The 23,693-nt window shown below is 40.6% G+C and overlaps 2 protein-coding genes across 3 annotated transcripts; both read right to left on the bottom strand.

The window, feature by feature from the left end:
- Positions 1 to 66: 66 nt before the first annotated feature.
- zgc:162816 (uncharacterized protein LOC571260 homolog) lies at positions 67 to 5,503 on the bottom strand. The gene is made up of 10 exons (XM_020649952.3): positions 5,208 to 5,503; positions 4,504 to 4,659; positions 4,229 to 4,358; positions 3,640 to 3,790; positions 3,387 to 3,567; positions 2,712 to 2,830; positions 2,496 to 2,622; positions 925 to 987; positions 737 to 842; positions 67 to 644 (listed from the first exon to the last, which is right to left on the bottom strand). Exons 2-10 carry the CDS (start codon positions 4,647 to 4,649, stop codon positions 555 to 557), a joined length of 1,113 nt encoding a protein of 370 aa, XP_020505608.1. The 5' UTR covers positions 4,650 to 4,659; positions 5,208 to 5,503; the 3' UTR covers positions 67 to 554.
- Positions 5,504 to 6,164: 661 nt separating this feature from the next.
- On the bottom strand, positions 6,165 to 23,693 carry col6a2 (collagen, type VI, alpha 2). 2 transcript variants are annotated; one of them, XM_020649255.3, is made up of 32 exons: positions 23,479 to 23,687; positions 20,775 to 20,863; positions 20,540 to 20,640; positions 20,296 to 20,439; positions 18,548 to 18,910; positions 17,819 to 17,839; positions 17,665 to 17,730; positions 17,471 to 17,569; positions 17,324 to 17,350; positions 17,168 to 17,194; positions 17,015 to 17,059; positions 16,028 to 16,081; positions 15,870 to 15,932; positions 15,714 to 15,776; positions 15,568 to 15,621; positions 15,441 to 15,476; positions 15,296 to 15,358; positions 15,096 to 15,158; positions 14,918 to 14,980; positions 14,450 to 14,512; positions 14,303 to 14,353; positions 14,115 to 14,213; positions 13,975 to 14,037; positions 13,736 to 13,771; positions 13,597 to 13,642; positions 12,679 to 12,831; positions 12,480 to 12,574; positions 10,964 to 11,145; positions 10,677 to 10,855; positions 10,534 to 10,572; positions 7,364 to 7,698; positions 6,165 to 7,142 (listed from the first exon to the last, which is right to left on the bottom strand). In XM_020649255.3, exons 2-32 carry the CDS (start codon positions 20,845 to 20,847, stop codon positions 6,873 to 6,875), a joined length of 3,036 nt encoding a protein of 1,011 aa, XP_020504911.3. In that variant the 5' UTR covers positions 20,848 to 20,863; positions 23,479 to 23,687; the 3' UTR covers positions 6,165 to 6,872. The 2 variants fall into 2 exon arrangements, with proteins under 2 accessions (XP_020504911.3, XP_065809861.1); XM_065953789.1 differs by lacking the exons at positions 6,165 to 7,142; positions 7,364 to 7,698 and adding an exon at positions 7,883 to 9,139 and having other exon boundaries at positions 23,479 to 23,693.

Raw genomic sequence — 23,693 nt, 5'->3', positions numbered from 1 at the left:
TTGACTTGACTGTTACATTTTTGTTATTTTTTGTTATTTTTTTATAAAGACTTAAAAAAACACACATACTTTTTGTAGTTTAATGCAGAAATAAAAAACAAATTTGTATCACATTGAATTATCAGAATGCTGTCACATACAAACAACTGGCTGAGAGTAGGTACCTATTGACATGTTACACCATTTACTGACTGATTAAAAATTAGCAAGGTAACTTTGATGAAATAATGAGCCTACAACATCGAACTAAAGCTTTCATTTACTTAGCTATTTAGAACAATACAGGCATACATTTCTGTTTACTTTTCTTTTCTCATGTCCCTCAAGATAAAACATCTTGGGAGTAGTTCTATCAAAAGTAAAACAAAGTGATGCACTTCTATTATTATTTTTAACTAAGGATTCTGATCTGTGTTTTTTGCAGCACAGGCACAGAGGAATTAAGTGGTTAATTTTCAATGATACTAAATGATTATGGTGCAGTTATAAAAAGACCTGGTGATCATTAAGCTCTCCTAAGAAGTTTCTGTACAAGTATATGGTTGGCCAGCTGTTCACCACCCACATGTAGGTGTCCACTTCCCCAGCAGGCGGCCTTCAGAGTGTACGTGGTATACAGGGTGCATCACGGCAGAAGCACACGACTGGTAGCAGAAAGAGGGGGTAAAACAAGATTAGTGTGTAACAATAGCACTGACAATGTATGACTCTTCACTTCACACAGGACTGTACATACGTGGTAGGGGATCAGCGTGAGCATTGAGCCCAGAGGATATTTGCTGTAGTCCAGCGGTCCTGAAATTGGCTCCACTCTCCCATGCTCTTGAGTCATAGACAACAACCTGGACAGAAATATCTTTTATCAGAGCTTTAGTCACAATTACATTTAGTAATAAGACCAGAGAGAAGAGAATACAGCATTACTTTAGGTTTGGATGTCCTTCAATCATGGCATATCCAGTGGGAAGTTTTCCAGCTCCGTCTAGACTGAGAGTAATGAGAGGAGGAAACAGAATGAAATAAATATAAAAACAAGAGCAAAAAAAAGGCATATTCTTGCAGACACAAGTCAAAGACACATTTCTACCTTTTGCAGAAAAGGAGACAATTAAGTATTTTCTTTTCCATTCTGTTTAAAGGTCATTATGAGGTCAAATGTCACAGTGACACTGAAATTTGGCAATACGAAAGACATCGTCTAACAGGCAGCTGAAAACATTTTTAAACAGTTTAGTAGGCATTGGGTCAAGCGCACATGTTGCAGCATGCAGCTTAACCACATCTTGTAATTCAGTAAGTTGAATAGGGGTGAAGTTGGAAAGAGTGTTGGCAGCATGTGACTGAGTTAAGGAAGAGGGGCCACACCCACCAGCAGAGGGAGCCACAATGTTATTTCTAATAAATGAAATTTTGGATTTTAAGTATGAGGCGAATCTAATCTAAAGATTGGAGCTTAGTAGGGATTTGTCAAGGAGGGATAATCAGTTTGTCGATTGTATTAAACAGAAATTTGGAGTTATACAGATTTTCTGAGATAATTTGAGAGAAGTAATGCTGTCTAGATTTTTTCATTTCATCGTTATATTTGCTGAGCAGGTCCTTATAGATATTATAATTAACATGCAATTTGGTTTTGCGCCACTTACGTTCAGACTTGTGGCAGGCTCTCTTTAGTGCCCGCCTTCTGTCCACATTCATCCAAGGTGATTTTGTTTTACCAGAAATACGTTTCGTTATTATAGGCGCAATAGTGACCACTAGACTGGGATGGACAAATCCCAAAGCTAAATACTCAAAAGTGGAATAGGAACCAAAAAGAACAGATTTACATGTTAAGATATCAGAAAAGATAGCAGCAACACCACCACCCTTCTTGTTGGGTCTGGCAGGTGAAGTTTCAATCAGTAGTCCTCCAAGCAGGTGGCCCAGGTTCGAATCTGACCTGTGGCTCCTTTCATTCTTGCATATAAACTCTGCCTCCTCACATAGTTTCAGTAGTCTTCACATCATCCAGGATCACGTCAGCCTGAAATCTTAACTTTCTTGGGTGGATTATTTAACAGTACCCATTTCAATTATGGACGACCAGCAGGTGAATCTGTGTCCGTCAGGAAGATAAGTAGTCGGAGACTTCAGAACTCTATAACATTGAAAGACTCGCAGAGTAGATACCATCACTGTATTTCAAATTCATTTATTTGGTACTTGAATCTCTTATTTTTGCTCGATGTCAAATTTCTTTATTTCTTTTGGATCTTTTTAAAAACATTCTCATCTTTAGTCGTCTCTGTGATTGTTGATGGTTTGTTTTAGTCATTTTTAAATATTCTATTTGAATGTCTCTTTTTCCTTTCGTCATGATGCTTTTAATGTCTTGTGAGGAGCACGTTGAATTGCCTTGATGCTGAAATGTGCTATAAAAATAAACTTGCCTTGCCCTTGCCTTAAAAAAGAAATTGTCCAGTCTGCAAATACATTCCTGATAATGACAGTACCTGATTCCAGTCCATCCACAGTCGATGAGGAGCTGGTTCCTGTGAGGACAGTGTCCAATGACTCTAGTCAAGACCCTCACAGCCACATCCCCAAGACTGCACGAGCCAATCACAGACTGCTGCGTGTCTACAACACATCAGAGACATCGTCACCTTTTTTTCTGATTATGCTGATTGAAACTCTAATACCAAAAACAAACTAGTACACACACACACCATAGAAGACGTAGTTTCCAGGATGCACTTCGCTGAGCTGCTCCATGTCTTTGACTGGATGACTGCAGGAGGGAGTGGAGCCAATGCTGGATTTACAGATGATGCCAAAAGCCTTCAGTCTGCAGGGGAACAAACCCAGGGAAGAAAAAAAATCCCCTGTTTAAAATGTTTATATATTGGCATATTTCAGAAGACATATTTACAGACACCAATACCAATATACTGTAGCCCCATATACTGTAATTGACCCATATTTGGCTGAGTATGTATTTTAGGTCTGGATCTAATGTTTAAAATGTAGACAATATGATTAAATCAAATGATGATAACAGCAGCTCATTAGATATTAAAGACAGAAAAGGAAAAGGTTGACAGAGACTTTTTTAAGAATCAGTGTTATCACAAAGTGACTCTTTCGAGGTGGGAGATGTATAAAGTTCTTTCTCCACTGTAACATTTTTCTTCTTATGTGAAGCAATGAAGGCTGAACCTGTCAGGATGGAAAACATTAAGACCTCCCTAAAAACTCTTGATACACTGTCACACATCGGGCCATAGTGAACTAGTGAAATTCATAAAGAATGTTGCATGTATATTAACCACTTCCTACAAAAGGTTACATATGAGATGATTAGCTTCCATTGTGTCTTTTTGTTAATTTCATTTTTGTCTTACTTTTCCATGAACTGAAGAGTCAAGGTGGTTGTTTCCTGGGCGACAGCCTGTATTTGCTCCACCCCTCTGCAGTTGTATGAATTCCCACAGTGAGCGTAAACTCCTGTTAGCTCCACCCCCTCCGTCCCAGCTATGGCCTGAGCCAATCTGAGCGCCTCAGGCTCTGAGTGCAGGACACCAGCTACAGGGAGAGTAATCAGAGGATCACATGTGCAGTTTACCTCAACAGATCAGCTGCTTTCTCTGCGTTTACCTCTCCCGTTGCCACAGTCGATTTTCAGCCAGACGTGCCACAGTCGACCGTCTTTCAGAGGTCTTTTCTTGAGCTGCTGCAGAGCATCAGGATGATCCAGCAAAACCTGGAAGAGGTCCAACCGCTCTGACAGGAGAGCACAGCGCTCCACCTGTACACACACACACACACACACACACACACACACACACACACACACACACACACACACACACACACACACACACACACACACACACACACACACACACACACACACACACACACACACACACACACACACACACACACACACACACACACACACACACACACACACACACACACACACACACACACACACACAACAGGTCATTTATAACATGAACGATGGCTCTCCTCACAGTGAGACAGCATGTGCAGAGTCAGGACGTTAAGGCAGCTAAGTGGAATTTTTTTTTTTAATGTGATGTGTTAAATGGAAAAGGAAAAACGTGTAGAACCTCAAAAATTAAGGTAATTTTAGGGGTCACTTTTTTCTGTATTTCTGTACAAAATGATCAAAACTTGCAAAGACAGACTGAGGCAATTAAGTGTGTAAACGGAGAACCTTATCAAAGGGAAGACAGTATGCATAGAGGATGTCATCAAATCCGTGGTCAGCGTAGAAACAGGCCTCTGCCAGTGTGGAAACAACGATGCATCGCCGTGATCCTCCTGTCATTATGTCAGCACACTCACTAAACAGGAACACAGATACATACACAAACACAGCCTTTTCAGTATCCCCTATAAACAACTGACATGTATGAATTCATTTTATGTACGTGTGTGTGTGTGTGTGTGTGTGTGTGTGTGTGTGTGTGTGTGTGTGTGTGTCCATACAGGGTTTTGTGGGTCTTCATGTGAGGCCGAAGCTGGACCCCCATCTTCTGACAGCGTTCAATCATTCTCTGGGCATTTTTCTTAACTTTGTCCAAGTCCACCACCAGAGCCGGGGTACACAGAGTGGAGATTGCCTGTCCCTCCATACTGGTAATACTGGAACAAATGCACACACACACAAATACACTGAACCACTTACTCACAGTACTTCTCATCCAATTAAATTATTGTGCATGACTGATTTCACCTCACATACAGTCCAATTGTGACACTATTCTACGGATCCTAACACACTGTGTTATGGTTTATATGTAGCCTAAAAATAAGTGTAATGTATTCTACCTGAACGGTAGGTTACCTTTAATCCGACTGTGTGCAGTTATGCAATGCCCTGGGTGGGTTATGCAATGTAGTAAACTTTGGACTTTCTCCACTTGTTTTGCATGTTTTTTGTAAACATTATGTATTTTTATAATAAATCAGCATATCATCCGAAAATAATGACATCTGCAAAAAGTTTTGTGCAAAGACAAAAGTAAAATCACAGTTAAACATGCTGCCGTATGACTATCTGAATAACTCCTTGAGACACAGATAAGAACTTAAATGTCCCCAATTATTTTTCAGAATGACCCTTTAGTAATAATTTCGTACATCAAAGAGATTACTGATTGTGCACTATGCACAGATCACTGATGACTTACCGCTGTCCAGTGATATCTCGTCTAAAATAGGGACGCTGTGGCGATCACGTTGCTTCTAATCTACGGTGGCCGTTGATGGTCAAACCTCCCGAGAGTAAACTACAGCTTAAAAAAGAATCCCACCTTCGTTGAAATGATAGCGAGGCCTATGTCGACAAACACATCTCAGCTGGAGGACCCATGTTGAGAGTCTCTGCTCCAGGATGCTACAGCGTATATGTTTTGGGGCGGATCTGAAAGGGGTGGCATGGGGTGGCTAATGCCAACTCTAGTTAAAGGTGCCTTGCTACCCCAGCTGCCACCCCAAATTTGTCTCTGGTTGAACATTTTTAGAAGTGAAACTCCGATTTACGAGCGCAAGTGAATGCAACAGTGCCGCCCTGCCCCTCACTCGTTATGCTCTACTCTCCTCCTGTAACATCGACAGAAGTTTATAGCGGCAGTCTATTTTAATTGCTCCAAAACAGCAGTAGGTCTAAGTGTAGAAGCACATTTTCGGTAGTTAAAAAAATAAAAATAAAAACTTGGCTTTGTTGAGGTGTTTCCTCCCCCCCCCATATTAAGTCATAATTATGAGATAAAAAGTCAAAATTATGAGAATAAGTTAAGATGAATTAGCCATTCTTCTGATAACATTTTTTGCATATGGATTTTAAGAAAAACCTAATAACTTAAAACAAAGTTTTAAAAAAAACAACTTGTTTTTAACTCTTGAACGTGATTTTTTTCAGGGTATTATTGGGCCCCTTCAGTTTGGGGACCCAGGGCAATTGCCTACCTGTGCCTATGGTAAAGTCCGCCACTGTAATGTAGGCTAAGTTTTGCACACTTTCCTAAAATCATTGTTAAGAGAAATGTACTTGCTGCCAAGGTTAAAGTGATTTAATGACACATTGCACATGGATCAAAAACAAGTTACCACATCACAAACTTAAGTTGCAAACACACAAGACAGTGTAGGGGTGATCACATTCGGCTTTATTTGGACTTCATGTTTACAGATATGTCTCTTTAATGTTGTCAATATATTTGTAATGAACTACATACAGTATGCACGTGTTTGTGTGTCTTCTGGTTTGGCTGACTGTGGGGCATTTATGTGCAACATTTCTTCTCTTGAAAACATTTGTCTGCATGTTTTAATCCCCTGAACAAACTACAGTAATTACAGCATAACATGACATAAGAAAGTCTTCAGAACCACTTAAACGGCTTTGTCTTTTATTTTTTAACTTTAGCACCTTTTATGTAAATACTGACTTTGTGAAGACAGAGAGATAGCAAACTCTTCTTTTGCAAGCTTCGAACCAATACAAAAAAAAATAAAGCCTACAATTTGCATCATACACATTCAATAATCAAACGCATTTCCTGTCCCTGTGCCTTTGGTTGGACGTGCTGACCATAGGTTAAGAATGAAAGCTTATGTGTTTGTGTGTAACAGCGAATGTGTCTTCTGGTGTAAAGTGTTTTGTTTAAGCTGCTTTAAATTACTTTTTACCCCTAATAACTGGATATTAAGCCACCACTGTGCGTTTCATCCAGTAATGAAAATGATCGCAGAGGGTCGTTGATGCCTCTGTGTGTGTGTTTATGTGTACGCTGAAGGCTCTTCTTTCATTCTGTGGATTCTAACTCTATGGTGTGGTGTGTTACAGTTCCTCACTAGCATATCCAGCGGACAAAGCGATCAAAGAATGAGGGTTTGTTCAGAATGGTGTAATCACTTCCTCTAAAGATGGCTGACATGTCCCCTAGCGACACCTTCCGCAGCACCTCTTCGTCCGTGTCTGAACCCATGGCGATGACCGTGGGAACGCCTTCCGCCCGCCTCATGGCAGACACGCCCTCCTCCAGTTGCTCATTGGATGTGATGCCATCAGTGATAAACACAAAGGCCAGCTCAGCGTTGCGACGAGCCAAGCGTTCTCCCCGCTAAAAGCGCAACAGACATGGTTAGGGAAATACATTTTTCTGCTTAATTTTGGAAGAGAAATTCAATACTTATCTATTTTTCTTTTCAGTTACTTATCAAATTACCCTTATTATGATAGTTTGATACGAAGATTTATAACTCTATGATGCTATAGCCAGCATGGGATTAGCTACGTGTGTCCTAGCACAAAATCAATGCATGTGTTTGTGTGTTTTAATACCTGAGGCATCACCACATTGTTGACAGCATGGATGATAGCACTGCCAAGAGCAGAAGACGAGTCCATGTAGCTAACCCCTCCCAGTGAATCTGAGATCACTGTGAGATTGTGGGTGAGCGGGAACTCAACCCTCTGTTCCGAAGGACTGCCGTATTGCAGCAGAGCAAAGCGGGCATTCCTCTCATCTGTGTTGCTGTTGGCCAGGATAAACTTGTTAGCCACGTTCTCAATGAACTCTTTGGCCCTGCGGTGGTTCTCCAGTCCCATCCTCTCAGAACCATCCAGCATGAATACGACATCGACAGGCCGCTGAACACAGCTAGCAACGGCAGGTTCTGGAACAGACAAATGCATAATACGTTAAGTAATAAATCACACATTGTGTTCTGCTAGCCAAAGCTGAAGCACAGATGTTCAGAGGACAAAGCCAAGTAAAATGTACTGTAACATGACACATACATGCTAGCTGCAGTTCAACTGCCATTAAAAACCAGAAAAGTAGTGGCCTCATCCAGAAAGCAGTTTTTAGTTTGCATTACAATTTTATTCACTTGAACAACATTTTAAAATAATGAATACATTTAATACAACAACAACAACAACAACAACAACAACAACAACAACAACAAAAAGAGTTCACACCAGCAAGTTGCAGTCACAGAGCTAACATGATTCCGAACATTTGGTTAAAGCCACTCTGTGGTCATTTTCCTTTTGTCATTGTTCCTTACAAGCCATGCAAAAAAATCATGCACCAATCCAAGGCAAACTATTCAATATAGTTATTTCATTGTGAGTGCTAAGTCTGTTAACCAAACATCAACATATTCCTACTTCTGACTCAGTTAGTATAATGTGACATGTATAAAACCAATTATTTTCCACATGTAATGGCCTTTCCACCAACACGACTACTTCACAGAATACAGGAAAAATGTACTTAAGACAGTAACCACGGATATGTGCAAAACAGCAAAAAAATGACTCAGCGAGCTTTTGATTCACAGTGGAAATGAAGCTTCAACAAAGAGCCACTGTTCTCGCACAGAAGCAACTTCAATGGCCTTAAACACCAATCAGCCTCCAACAAATGGATGACATCCACTTTCCATTTGAATGGGAAAAAGTCATCTGCTCTAAGATGGAACAAGTGATCTGTATCATCATTACAACAGGAATACATTCCCCACAAACAGCTCCATGGACATTAATTCAGAAATATTCTTGGACAAGAGGGAGAATCATTAATCCACTATTTGAATTTGTCCCATCCATCATATACAATAACAGAGATGAATGCTGCTCTGTAATGTTAGCATAGGACCAGATTAATATCATGCAACTTTCTTTTGCATCAGCCCAGGAGATTATTGCACCTGTAGAGTTAAAAAATGCCCTGTAGTTGAATAAAATCTATTCAATGTCCAGCAATAAGCTCATTAGTAATTGGCGTCCACTATGGCGAGGTAGCATGTATAGCATGTTAGCATTAGCAGAGTCCCAAGGCTTTTTCTGGGTCTCCCAATATGTCTCCATAGACATATTTGAAGGAGTCGATGAACAGCTCGGTCCACTGTTGCCTGTCTGATCCCTCGGCGAGTTTGGCTCTCTGGGCTGTGTACGCCATGGTTGCTACGCCAACCCCATACTGCTGCTCACTCAGGCCGTTCAGCAGGCTGGCCACGCCCTCCAAAGAGGTGGGGACCAACGAGGGGTTGCCTTCCTCAGACAGTGCCTTCCAGGAGGAAGGGGCTTGCTCCGCAGTGACACCCCCTCCTGAAAGAAGTGGGCGGAACAACAGTGTGGGCAGAATCCCACTGACACGACGCATCACAAATCCAACAAAAGCCTCGTTTCCACCAAGTGGTCCGGTTCAGTTCGGTTCGGTACGGTAGCCATTCATTGGCGTTTCCACCGTCAAAAGTTGTAAATGGTACCAAAATAAGGGCTCCGTACCGTCCTACTTTTTTGGTACCTGTCTGTTAGGGTGCCAAGGGTACTGATCCAACCCTAAAGGTCCCTTTGTTTACTGTGTCTCGTTCTTCTTGAGCGTTTAACTTCATTAATAGCGGGCTACACTGTGTTGGGCTGCTATGATGTCACACTATTACATAGCTGACGCGGCTATCTCCATCTGGCTTACACTCCACTTACCAAATAAGGGGACTGTTGACCGTGGAAACGCAAGCAAGTTCAAGGTTACACGTACCAAACTGTACCAAACTGTACTGAACCAAACCCGGCTGTTGGTGGAAACGTGGCTAAAGAGGCCGGACGTACACTGATGACTCATAATTGCAAGTTCTACGGTTTGTCTTCATTTAGGTCAACAGATTTTTGGTTAGGCAATACCCTAAGCATGAACACTCACTCACCATGATATCCTGTCTCTATTAATACCTGTAATTTCATTTCACCTGTGATCTCAGGATTTACATGTTACCTGTTTAATGAACAACAAAACCTTTAATAAGGTGGCAGCTGTTTGCTGGAGATTAGAAAAAGCTGGAAGTTTCTTGTAAGTAAACAGGGACTATTTCTATGACTGTTAAATATTGAATAGCTATTATATGTATATATACATATATATATATATATATATATATATATATATATATATATCTATGTGGGAGGACCATAAACTCATACATCTTTTGCTTTAGTGGTTAAGTCTTAGACAGTAGGTAGGTACATCGTTTGTTTATATGCTGCTAGAGAAGATAATTTTAGCCTATTTGTTGTGTACACAAAGTAATAAGTAAGTCTGATATTACGTAATGTGATACTCGAAAACTTAGGATACTGTGTTATACTTAACATAGAGTAAAGACCTAATATCCTGCAGACAAACAAGTTACAAGTACCAAGGAATCTTCAGGTACATCTAAAGACGCATATTTAGTGGTGTGCACATAAAGGGACAGTCTTTCCTCAAAGGCCTTGTTGCTTTTGGTTAAAAAGATGTCAGGTGGTTGATGGTGTTATGGTAAGATGAAGAAAAAGGGACAAACCATTTAGGAAAAATATTGAATTCGTTTGACACATATCCCTGATATAGGACACTTTTTACAAACACTGTTATACAATCTAACATGAGATTTAGCCAGGCTGAAACAGAATGAAATCATAAAAGAGAGTAGTAAGAGATCCATTGAGTGTTAGGGTCTTACCTGATTTACATGGCAGTTCAGGGCAAACGATGACAGGATCTAAATCAAAGATAAAGACAGAATGTCAGAGAAAAATGACGTGGGACAAATAGTCGACCAGATGATCCTACAGTCCGTGTTGTGTGTTTCTGTGATAGGAGTACCTGGGCAAAGAACATGTTCAATCTTGTCAATGAACTCCTCAGCTACCAGGTCTGAAAAGCGTCTCATGCCCAGCACCCTGCTGTCCTTTTGGCAGGAGATGCTCTTCAGAATCTCGTTCTCCTCGATCTGGTCGAACATGTCTCCGATACCGATGGCACTCACATCAACGCTGGGGTCACTGCTCACATGAACAGGTAAACACAGATTAAAAAAAAACTAGATAAAACTTCTTCTTCTCCCCAAACGTTCATTCTTTATCTCATCATGAATCTCCAGTGTGAGGCACCTGCACAGGTAGGTGAGCAGCGAGTCGTCATCTCTGGGGTCGAAGCGTCCGTCAGTGATAACGACCACAGTCACGTTGGCTTTGGCTCTGCGGCTGTCCCTGATCAGGTTGTCGTAGGCGTACTTCAGAGCAGAGGGAGTCCATGTTCCTCCAGCGATCCACTCCAACCGCTTCACTGCTTCCTGGGAAGTGGAGAAGGTTACAGCTGGTGAGTGATGTGCATGACCTGAGGTTTATACTCAGTATGAACACAGAGGAGAGGCCTTCTAACATTATTCAAAAGTGCTTTAAACTTATCTTAGGAACACTGTGGCCATTTTGAGGATTTGGGTTACTAATGTGAAAAGTATCATGGCTGTAAATTGGGCTTAAGTAAAATTAGTAAACCGTTTGTAGCATTTATAACAGACATTTGCAAATGTAATCTTTTAAATTATGATTAACAGTTCTCTTCTAGCGTATGTCGAACCGAACATCAATCATTCATTTGGGCTCGTTAAACAATAAATGCTTGTATGATAGTGAAAATAATCAATTGAGTAACAAACATTGAGGTTACATTAGCATATTAGCATTGGCAGAGATATAGCTTTTCAGCAAGCTGTAGCTAAAGTCTCTAAATGTTAACAATTATTTTTTGTCTGCTGCGATTTTCTCAAAAGTCGAATGGTTTGTAATGCAAATGTATATCTTAAAATGAAGAAATGTTACGCAAAAATTTGTAATAATAAATTTGCCATATACTACTTTGAGCTGCTGATTACTAGCCTACACATATGGTGTTTTGCCAGGTGTAGTAGAAGAAACCAAATGAACATCCCCTTCTAGAGCTGTGACTTCTTTGAGGACATTTTAAGAAATAACAGAAGGCACTAAAGCTACATTTTTGTGGTGGATGCTAAGGTTTGAAATTGTAATCTTGTGTTAAGTTGTATTAAGTGAAATATGACTGAGCATTTCTTGCAATCTTGTTACCCGCAGGTTAGTCTTGCATGCTTTTGGAGTGGTATTTTGTCATTGGCTAGCAGCTGTGTTGTCATGACTCCGCTACTTGGTGCCAAGTCAATCTTGTACACAAATTCCATTGTGGTAACCACTGGAGTAAAGATTGTATTTAAAGGCAGCATGAGCGAGAAAGTGGGAATGACTCGACGCAAAACTATAGTGCCCCATTCATGATGGTTAAGATTCATGTTTCCCAGTAGAATGGGCTGACTAAATGTGTTTTTAGTTGGGTTTTTTGTGTGAGAACATAGAAGGTTTATTTCACAGAAAAAAAAGCTGTAACAAGCTCTGACTACACTGAAATGTTTTTTTGTGCAGGTCAGTTACAAATCATAAGATGTAGACTTGTGATGACTAAATGTGTGAGGCAGGCAGCACATGTGATCTGAGAGGACATTAGCTATGATTCATCCAAAAACATCTGGACACAAGAGAAAAGTTCGGTCTGTGCTGAACTCTAAAAATACTCTTCAAAGCTGCATGTGCGTTGGTGTGTGTTTCTGTGTGAGACCTTAAAAGCAGACAGTGAATCGATCTTGGGGTCGTCAAGTCTGATGGCCTGGAAGGTTCCACTGTGACTGTACTGAACAACTCCAACTCTGGTGCCTGTGAACACAAGACAAGTTTAAACCAAGCTCAAAGCCACCTTGTTACATTATTCTAAAATAAGTCTGAAATCACGAGCATGTTTATGAACAAGGCATGTCCACCTGTGTCTGACTGTGAGTCTTTGGCCAGAGATCCTAGTCTGTTGACGGTGTTGATGACAAAGTTCTTCTCCAGGGTGAAGTTGGTCAGACCCACCGACTCTGAGCTGTCGATCACAAACACAATATCCAGGGCTCCACAGCGTTTCTCACAGTCTGCAGACAAAAACACAAATGTGAGAATCTTACACTTACTATCACATACAAGTGCCAATACATGGCAAAAACTGCAGTTCCTCACCAGACCTCTTGAGGCTGGCTTTAAAAGTGAGTAATTTACCAAAAGGCAACGTATGCTTTTGCAAATTTACATTTCTTTATTTCTGTCAACTACATTTGGATATTTTTTTTTTACTTAACCATTTAACTTTTACTAAGATTTAAATATTTGCATAAATAGGGACTTGGTTTTCAGTAATAGCTCATTGGTGGTGGCTGTCTATAACCTCAGCCAACTTAAGTTGCATAACCATAAACTCTTGGCTGTGTTTGTGGTGTTCGGTTACATTAGGAGATATTTTTCATCTGAATATTTGTCAAATGATATACTTTACAGTGTCATTTATTGACAGACCTTTCAAGAAGTCTAGATATCGTTGTCTGTGTCTAACATAGATTTCTCATACATTGATCATTTGTTGGCTTTTCCCCTGTTTGTTTGGATGGAGTGGCTCCTCCTTGGTCTGCAGAGCTAACATGAGCTGCCCCTGGGTCTCTGATGGCTAGTTCAGTAGACGCCTGTTGTTTAGCTCGGTGCTTAATTGTTGTGAGAGAAGTTTTCCTTTCTGCACCTCTTTGCCAGTTTCTAGATTCACCGAAAGTTGGGTGGAGGAAGAGCCTCCAATATGGTGGCCACCACCATTAGACATTGTCCATGTTTTATACAGTCTATGGTGCAAAGACAATGGTAACCAAACTCACCACAGCAGCCGCAAGTTTCCCTGATGTAGTTCATGACATCGCATTCCTGCAGAAAAAAAACACATCATCATGTCATTCATCTTTTGCACTGTTGATGTGTCAGTAAAAAAAAAAAAATGATTAGATGAAATGTTCTCACTGTGAGGCCGGGGTCTCCCTCAGGACCAGGATCTCCCTGTGAAGGACCAAAAGACAAAAAATCACAGCTTTCCTCTCATGGTTTGTCCTGGAGATAATGCTAATTGGCAACAAGTAAACAAATTAAAGCTGCAGCCTAGTTTGACTTTTCTAGCTTAATGGAACTATGTAGTTTCTCCATCTGCAGTATGTCAGTAGCTAGGAAAGCAAATGTTTTTAGTTTTTATTCACAGTACTTACATCACGCCCACCGTCTCCTCTTGGTCCTCTCAAGCCTGGTTCACCCTGAGGTCCTGGCTCACCCTTTCAGAAGCAAACAAATAGCCTTAATGCTCTGAAACAGACACCTTTTGCTTCAGTGTTAGCAGTTAGTTGCTTACTGCCTCTCCTGGAGTTCCCTTTTTTCCCGGATCGCCCTTCTGACCACAGTCTCCTCTGCTTCCACGAGGTCCACGGTTGCCACCCTCTCCTCTGTCACCCTGTACAAAAGCAGACACAATTCTTGTTAGCTAATTCTGTCACTCTAGGTAGCAAATGTAAAATGACTGAATGTTTGTGTGTGCGTTACCGATGATCCTCTGGGTCCAGGATAGCTAAAACCAGGTCTTCCATTGTCTCCCTGAATAGAAACATAAGAAATACAGTCAAGACAAAGGCATGCTGACTGAAACCAATGAAGATGTTAATAATTATCCAGATTTATGGAGAAACATACCTTTGGTCCAGCTTGTCCAGGTTCTCCTCTTGGTCCAGCATCACCAGGGTCACCTCTGGTACCCTATAACAGAGACAGTGTTAATGTAAGCTGGCAAAGGTAATGCATCTTTGATGTTACTGTTCCTCAGTAGAATAGTCAAGAATCTGTAGTTTACTTATTATTTAGTTTTGCTGACAACTCTTCCTTTAACCCAGTCCATTTTTAACTCAAATATTTAAGTTTTTTGTTCCTTCGTTTTTTTTAGACAGGCTACAATGTTTAAATCTATTTGAGGGGAATTATTGATTGTCCTACTTCTACACTGTGAGTTCAGATTCGAGGATGTACTTCTACATTTTAACCAAGTTAAGAAGTTCAGTGAGTACTTCTTTTTACCAAAGTTGTTTTTCAACAAGTTTCATCAGTTTTTCTTCAGTAAAGAATGTGTGTACATTTGCCATATTTGCTCTCTCATTTTTCACTCACATTTTTCCCAGGCTCCCCTGGTGCCCCCGGTGGTCCTCTGGGGCCGTTCAGACCGTTGTCTCCCTGTTAAGATGAGAGAAAGTAAACGGCAGGTGCAACAACAAGAGGCAGATTAAAAAGATTCAAGATTTGATTATGTTTATATGAGCAATTTAAAGTTAAAAGTGGGTCTTCTCACCTTTGTTCCTTTGTTTCCTGATTCACCTGGAAGTCCTCTTGTACCCTCTGGCCCATTTTCACCCTGCGACACACAAAAAAAGTTGAGACGCCTGGTGGTGGAATAATATGTCTGAATAAATGAAATAATAGAAGCCAAGGCAAGAAGTCTAGAACATAGAAATGTTTTACACTTGTGTGGTGTTGTGCTAATACTCGTACCCTTTCTCCCTTAACACCGTCTGGCCCTTGAGCCCCCTTTGGCCCGTAGTCTCCTCTTCTCCCCTAGAGGACAAGAACAATAAGGCATTCAACATAAAGTCAATAAAAGACTGAAGTGAAACAGAAGTTATTGTGTAAATCTTACCGGCTCTCCTCTGGCTCCTTGGAGTCCAGGGGTTCCCTACGAGAAACAACAAACAGGTGAGTTTGACGATGCATTCGCATGAGAGTGTGTTTGAATGTTTTTTTCTGTCCGTGGCAATGAGTCTTACAGGGTTTCCTTTCTGTCCAGGGATGCCAGGTGAGCCAGGACTTCCTCTCTCTCCCTGTTGAAGAAGCAACAAGAGTTTAGCCGTTCACCTCCAACTTGTGAAAAGAATAATTTAACATGACCAAAACCTTTTGTGTTCAGATGTACCTTTGGTCCAGCCTCTCCAGCCAGGCCGGGTGGACCAGATCTTCCAGGACGACCAGAATCACCCTGAAGACAAAACACAAAATGAGTAATACATAATTTAAGCAGGGGTTTGATGGCTGATTCAATTAACTTTAAGGAAAGAGAAGATGTGAATACCTTCTCTCCGTCAGTTCCAGGGGGACCGCGTTCACCAACGTCACCGGGATGACCATCAGGACCCTGCAAAGCATCGAACACACACCATAAATACACAATAACACAACACAATCTTGAGACTTCTTATAATTTCACAAAGAAATGACAATCAATCATACTCTGTCGCCCGGATCTCCTTTGCAGCCAGGAGCACCAATACGTCCAATTTTACCCTGCAGTGAAGAAGAGAAGATATTTAATCAAAGAAGTATCATACAGTTTCCATTTCATTAAAGGTTTTTAAAGGTATAATAAAGAACTTTTAGAGTATACGTACAGTAGATGTTGCTTTTTAGCCCCAGTCTCTCAAACCAAAACAAAGCTGTCCCTTCAGCACACCACTTCCCCTCCTCCCCCACCCCTCCCTTAGAGTTCCAACCGAGTGCAGTCATTTCTACTGATCTACTACTGATCTCCAATCAAATATGCACCCAAAGTTGATTCTGTTCTTACTTATTTGAAGTACTTTAAACAAAAAACAAAAACAGAAAGTCTCTTGGTTCTCCATGAATTGTTCTCTTGGGATGAAACGCCATTATGCACCTACAATCACCAACCCTAAGTGGGCGGGGCTGTCTCTCTTCCACCATGTGGTGGCAGGGCTTACGGTCGGACAGGGAGGCGTTCACGTGAATGAAAAATGCGTTAGCTTCTGAAACAAAAACAAGATGATGGAAACACCATCCTGTCCTGTATGAATGCAGAGTTTAAACCAATAATCCCAGAGTGAGATGGACTTTCTTTCTCACCGATATATTTAGTTAGGATATATTTGATTTCTGCTGTATTACATTTTGCATGTTATATCTTTAAGTTTTCATTCACAACAAATATTTTACACTGATTGACAACTTAATGCCACCCACATGCTGACAAACAAGATGTTTTGAAGGTATTATTTTATTCTAAAACTATTTGCGGCCTATTGCTTTTGGACAATGAAGACGGACACGAAATATGGGGAAGACAGAGTTGAGATGACTAAAGGGCTGAAGAGCGAGTTTTTCTTCAGTCATTCTCGACTGTTACTTTTTGGATTATGATTGTTGGTGAGTTTAGTTTCCTTAAACTGTAAAAACAGAATTCAGTTTCATTGCAGCACCCACCTTCTGTCCATCTGTGCCATTGCGTCCTGGGATACCACCTACACCCTGATGACAAAAACCAGACCAGTGAGAAGAGTAAGACCAATCCCTTGACAAAATGATGATAACTTCTTATCTGGTTGGAATAAATTACAGTTACAGCCAAAGACCTACCTTTTTCCCCTGAGCTCCAATCTCCCCCTGTGGACAGACAGAAGATGTATGGTCATTTAATGTATGATCATATCTATCTACAAACATAATAACTTCATTCAAATTTCAGCACTTAACACAGTTTTCTAAAACTTTATTGGTAAAGTGACATCTTACCTTGTCTCCTTTGAGACCTGGTTCTCCCTAGAGACAGGAAAAAGAGACAAGAAAATAGTTAATATTTATTGGGACAAAAATCGAATTCCTATTTGTATTGTTGGATAATGTACGATATGTGAACTATGTAAACAATCAGTGTCTTACTTTGACACCAGGCTGACCGATAGGACCCTCGATACCAGGGTCTCCAGGGCGACCTCTTTCTCCTTTCACGCCTGGATCTCCGTTGTCTCCTTTAGCTCCCTGCACAAAGCAAGTTAATTAAAGAAAATATATGAGAGGGTGACAGTGACAATTATGCAAATTCTGTCGTGTGTGTTTGTGTTTGTGAGCCTCACTTTTTGTCCTCTGTGGCCTTTTGGACCGTCGGGTCCTGGTGTCTCCAGACAGGACACACTGTAACACTGAGAAATACAGAAAACAAAGAACAACAGTCAGATGACAGTCTGAAACATGAATCTTTAAATCTTTTAGTGTTGTGTGAATTCTTACCTCTACGTACGCCAAATGTTGCTGTAAAGACAGAAGAAACAAAGTGTGAGCAGAACAGTCTTTGACCATACTTCATATTTTTCTGTGTTTCTGTCAGTGACTGTATATAAAGACAGACAGCGTGTCTCCACCTCCTCTTGTTGCACAAAAGTGAAGCCAAATACCCCCTCTAACACGTTGCACATATGGAGCCAGAGTCTGGTAATCAACTGGTTGAGCTTAGGTATTGACCTCCCGCCCCATCTGATAACCAGATCAAACTATAAAGACCCCTCAGGTCGCTACAGTCAACCGCAGAAAAGATTCTTGTGTTGTTGTTGTTGTTGTTGTTGTAAAGCAGACACCACGGTTATTAAAGGTCTATGACTCTTGTGTGAGTGTTCTTTATGTTCAAGTTTGTTTATGTTAGAATTTAAATCATGATCCCTTTTTAATGTTTCCAAAAACTAAAACCAAACTTGTCAGAAAGATTAACACTTGGACACAAATCAACCTGATAATAACTTACATTCATGAGATAAAGTATATAAAGCTGATTTGATGTGTATTTTAATTTTCTAAAATGAATTATCTCCCATTTCTTAACATAGAGAAGGCAGAGTTTATGACACACACTGCAGCCAATGAGCAGTAGAAGGTCCAAATGTTTTGGCCTCATTTTTAGGAAGCTGTCACATTGTCCATCTTTGTATAAAGTCCTTGGCGTCTGTGTGTCCGAGTGCTTGTTACCATGGTCTGGATGATGCGATCGATGGTTTGATCATGAATGACTGCTCTTCCCTGGCTCAGATCCACAGCCAAGAACTCGTCCCTGTAGACTGTCGCAGGCGAGTTGGCGATCTCTCTCATCCCCGTCTCTTCGATGTTCTTTGATGCCGCCACAGAAAACAACCGGATGCCCTCGTCTCGAGCCCTCTCTGCTGCCACTTTGATGCCTCCACATGGGTTTCCAGTCACGTGGCCGTCAGTGATGACCACGGCAAACCGGAGGGCACGTTGGGATGTGGGGGAGCGCATCATTTCCTGGGTCATGTTGGTGAGGGCGCAATCGATGTAGGTGCCCTTACCCAGGTAACGGATTCCATCCAGACGCTGAATATATGACAAGAACATAGAGATGACAGATCACAAAAAGACAGAAACTGCAAAGGGATTGGAAAACGTGAGGGTCCCAGAGGTAACTGTTTCATTTTGTGCTAATTACTGAATAATTTCAAGAAACAAAAATACATGGGACCACATACATGAAGTTTATGATCAACAACCTTTTATTAAAAGTGAGACTGGCAAAAAGCACTTCCTCTGATTTGTTCCGTCTGAATTTGTATAAATGTTATTTTTTAGGTAAAAAAGTAATTTTTAGGCTCTTTTATGGTGTTGGGGAAGGGGTGCCACAAAATTCGTAGTCAGAATCAAATTAGGAAATTTGTGAGTAGTCTTTACATTTTAAACCAAAGCCAAGCCACAAGATACCATTTTTTGATCTGCATTACAGACTGTATGAGAAACGGTTGAACATTTCCAGGTTGTTGAGGCCCACAGCTGTACCTGAGCTGATTTTTCACAGCCCTGGTTGCTATAGTGACAATGAGTCTCTAGGGTCCTCACAATACCTTAAAGTTTAAAACTTCGATAACATTCTCGTAAAATTCAAACAACCCATTTCTATAGGACTGCAACAAAAATACAAATCCTAGGCACAATATTAGGTCATTTTTGTCTTTAATTACCAAGAACTGAAGGAAAACTTCTGCAAACTTGTGCACTGCTCTCTCCTTCACTTTTGACAGTGGATGATTAAAAAAATCTGTATCTTTTTTTAAGCTTTGCTACTTTTTCAAACTATATAATGCTATTATTAAAATAATTGAGAAAGTATTGTCTTAAAACACATGGTATCTGAAAGTATTAAACCACTCTTGTTCCCACATCAGTAACGTTATAATGTTTCATAAGGCTGTTTCATAATGTTTCATAAGGCTGTGTGGGTTGTGCAATAGTGTCATGGTGTCCCTGTAGGCTTTTTATATTTTTCTTACCTTTGTTACTTTATCTCTCATGCTTACTCAAAGCATGCAATATGGGTAATGTACAATATATGTTGTGTTGTTCTGCATTGGTTTGTGCCCTTATGTTTATGTGTGGATGTGGTTTTTCTATTGTTTTGATTTTTTTGATTTGAATGGAAGCAACTGAATGTTTGGCAGCACTTTGAGTCCAAAACAAATTTCCCCAAGAGGACAATAAAGTTTATTGTGTGGTATCGTAAACATTTTGAGAACCATAGTCTTTCAGAAAAAAACAATTATAAAAACAGTAATCAGTGCTGAAGCTATAAGCCACAGCTTAACACTCTCCATCGCTTTGCCTTTTGTCTGCATATAAAACTCCTCATGGTGCAGTCACAGGTGAGCACTCTCCATCCAAAAACCGAGGGACATACGAGCAGAACCTGTGCACATGTGTGTGGTACTCACAGTAATGAAATCAGCCTTGGGCCCAATGGGACTGAACACCTCCTGTCTCTGAGAGAAGTGCAGACCTCCGATATTCCAGCTGATCCTCACAGCTCCTTTATACTCGACATCTTCCAAACGTTGCACAAACCGCTTTACAAATTGCTACAAGAAGACAACAAAACGTCATACAACACGGACATGATGACACTATAAAAGTTTGTTTTGATGTTTTAACTCATAGAGATGCAGATAATGAGGGAACCTTGATGCTCTCCACCAGCGATCCAGGCGGAGACTCCTGCAGGGCGATTGTCTCTGATGTGTCGATGGTGAAGTACACGTCTATGGGACAGTCATTCTTCTCTGGAGGAATACACACACATGCACACACACATGCACACACATTTAAAACCACAAAAGAGTTTAAACCAGACCAAATATATCATTAACATGACATGTTACTGTGGCTTTAAAGCAACAAGGGTTCAGTATCTTACTCCTGCACTCTGTTTGGCCGTGAGTCAGGGCTCCGAAAAGAAGACAGAGCGCGACGACCTTTAACCCCAGCATCTTCCTCTTCTCCTGTCTGACACACAAAAAGACAAAAACACACAACTGACACAAGGATATGCTTTTTAATCTTCAGTTTATGCCTTCAAATCAATAAAGAGAAATTAGTACTCACATGTAGTCCTCCTAAACTAATGAAACAAGCACAACAAGTGCTTATCTTTAAATCATTAAAAAATGAAATAGCCTGTCGCTGGTGTGGTGCAAAAAATTGGGCAAAAAAGGCAACGCTGTGCTTTCATTTAGACAATGTTGACTTCATGCTTGTGTTGCAATTTTTGTTTTATTTTTGGTTTCCAAAAAAAGGGCTGCTTGTTGAATGATAGACATTTTTTTCCTTGTACACACTGCCACCTGCTGGTCATTTGGTCAATCATTTTACTGTTGGGTTTACGGGTATAGAAACAATATATTTTGTTAAGAAACAGGTCCATTCTCCACTTGTTTGTTGAAAATATTCAGACATTTTGGTCAAAGATTTGTCATTACAGAGCCGATGGCACTAGTCTTGATTGTGTATGATGTGTTTCTTTAAGACCCTTTTTATTGACAAAATATTTGCAGAATAACTTAAACCTATTTCCTCATGTACATTCTGCATCTGGTATCAATTTGAAGGAATCATAAGAAGAAACTGACTTCTGCCCGGGGAACAAAATGGCGTCCAGAGAGTTATGTAATAGGTTTAGAAGCATGTTATGAATTAAACGAAACTTGTCTTTTTTTTTGTATTTCATGGTGGAAATGCAAAATTAAAAAAAACAAGCAGAAGTGACGTATATCAACATAGGCTGACATTTGCTTGATTTTAAAAATGGACACAGGATTTTACAGGCTGCCAAACGTCAGTGATGATCGCTAAAAGTTTATTTAGTTCAACCAGATCTCGACACACTTCACTTTTTGAAGGACTCATTGTTTGAACAAATGCAATTCAGTTCTGGCTAAGTAAACTAACAAAATCTCTTTGACCACATCATCCTTCAAGTAAAGATCATTTAACAAGCATTATTTCAGGTGAGACAAAAAGGAGCAGGGTGCTGCATGAATATAGTAAACTGAAATGTTGTTCAATACCAAAAGATTTGACAGGACTTATGCAGCATCACAAGAAATATCTCACTTTTGCCACTTTTGCAAAGTGTGCCTTCATATTCTGATCACTATGACCTCATGATCACTTCTCCTTGTTTTAGGTTTTTTTCTCTTTCTGTTGAGGACTTGCTCTTAAGGTACTACAAAAAGTTCATTAATCAAATTAAAAAAAAAAATTGTCAGGCCTCAGTCTGCTGCCCTCCAGAGGCTTCTTATTTTTCTGCAGTTAGCCAGGGTCATACTAACTGTCATGACTGTGTTAGCCCATCAGGGGGCCCTCTCACATTGACCCGTGTTAGTAATTACAGGAACATGTGGCATTTGAACAGGTGAGCTAATCATGCAGGACCTGCCTCAGAATTGATGTTGATGTCATATCAGTGTGTATCTTCGAAAACAAATATTTGATGATTGACCATATAACTAAAAAAAACAGCCAATGACACACACTTCACATAAGACCTTCAGGGCCCCTGCAGAGTCCAGGCTCGGGGCAGTGCCCACTATAATCCAGCGCCTCAATTTGTGCAGTAAGTTAGTCTCCAGAGGGTAACTGACTGCAACATGTTAACAAGGCCTGCTGCTGGTACAATGCTGATTTATTTTATTTATATTTCACTTTAAATTAAATTCAAAATGGCAACTTTACAAGCGTCCACCACAGGACCATCTACAAGCTAAAAATATTATTGTAAGTAACAACCATCTATTTCTTTGTGAAGAGGCACAGATACTATTTAAGCAATTCCACACAAGAGGAGTGATGTTGCATTGCGTATCAGCACTTCTGATGTTCGGTCATAGGCATGAAGCTGCAGACAGAGTGCTGAGGTAATCACAGCAGTGCTAATATACACACATATAACCTTCTTTTTAATTTGTTTCATTGTACCAGTTCAGCAATCCGCCTTTCATTTATTCTTACCTTTTTTTTTGTTTGTTGCAAAGTTGTCACAACAAATTAGAACTCGTATAGCCAACTCAGACCTGCCCAGTTCATTTTCCAGTCGCAATAAGGAATACAATGGATACAGAGTCTGCATTACAGACTCATTACTTGAGTTTTTCCTGAAAACATCTAAACTGTAAACCAACCAGCAGACTTGGTCTCCGCTGTGGCTCCCTCCAGCGGACAGACAGGACAGCTGTGAGCTGCGGAGAGACTCGCTCCTGCAGATGTTCCCACTCCGCTCCCTCTGCTCTGAACAGGGGAACGAGCGAGTCCTCTTAACTTTTCATCACTACAGGTAGATATGATGCAGATAATATGCAGATAAAAGCCCTGTAAAGCCCGCGTTCTGAGAGGGCCTCTTTCTGGAGGGAATTCGAAGCAGTTGTGTATTAAAAGTTGAATGTGACTGGGAAAAAAGTCCCAATTTAAGTGGGTGTAGTTGAGAGTAAATTTTAAGACATGCAAAGAGACCAAAATAGAGACAGAGAGATTAAGAGACAGACACAGACATATATTTGGAAATAGCAAGATGAAGAGAGTGGAAGACACATTGGCACATTGTTGTGCGTAAAAGTTCTCCTTACCCGAATACTTTCCGTCAACTTCTAAACTTCGTGAGTAGCTGGTCCTCTGTGGATTATCTCCTCATCTCAGCAGAAGGAAAAGCCTAGAAAGAAAAGGGGTCTAGAGGCGGAAGAAAATGGGAAATATAGCCCTGGATGCGCGTTTACTTCCCTCAGAAGAGCCGTCCGCTCGCTCTCCTGTCCCGGTCCAGTTCCAGCAACGAGCTCTGATCCCT

Source organism: Labrus bergylta, chromosome 4 (genome assembly GCF_963930695.1).
Source record: "Labrus bergylta chromosome 4, fLabBer1.1, whole genome shotgun sequence".
Taxonomy (NCBI): domain Eukaryota; kingdom Metazoa; phylum Chordata; class Actinopteri; order Labriformes; family Labridae; genus Labrus; species Labrus bergylta.
Note: the sequence above shows the minus strand (reverse complement) of the source record. Positions and strands in the feature narration are given on the sequence as shown.

Coding starts and splice junctions, on each gene's coding strand:
- zgc:162816 (XM_020649952.3), bottom strand. CDS start 4,649: ATGGAGGGACAGGCAATCTCCACTCTGTGTACCCCGGCTCTGGTGGTG. Junction 3,791..4,228: donor ACTGTCTTCCCTTTGATAAG/GTTCTCCGTTTA, acceptor GTGTGTGTACAG/GTGGAGCGCTGTGCTCTCCT. Junction 645..736: donor TCACGCTGATCCCCTACCAC/GTATGTACAGTC, acceptor TTCTGCTACCAG/TCGTGTGCTTCTGCCGTGAT.
- col6a2 (XM_020649255.3), bottom strand. CDS start 20,847: ATGCTGGGGTTAAAGGTCGTCGCGCTCTGTCTTCTTTTCGGAGCCCTG. Junction 17,351..17,470: donor TCGGTCAGCCTGGTGTCAAA/GTAAGACACTGA, acceptor TCCTGTCTCTAG/GGAGAACCAGGTCTCAAAGG. Junction 14,981..15,095: donor CAGGAAACAAAGGAACAAAG/GTGAGAAGACCC, acceptor TCATCTTAACAG/GGAGACAACGGTCTGAACGG.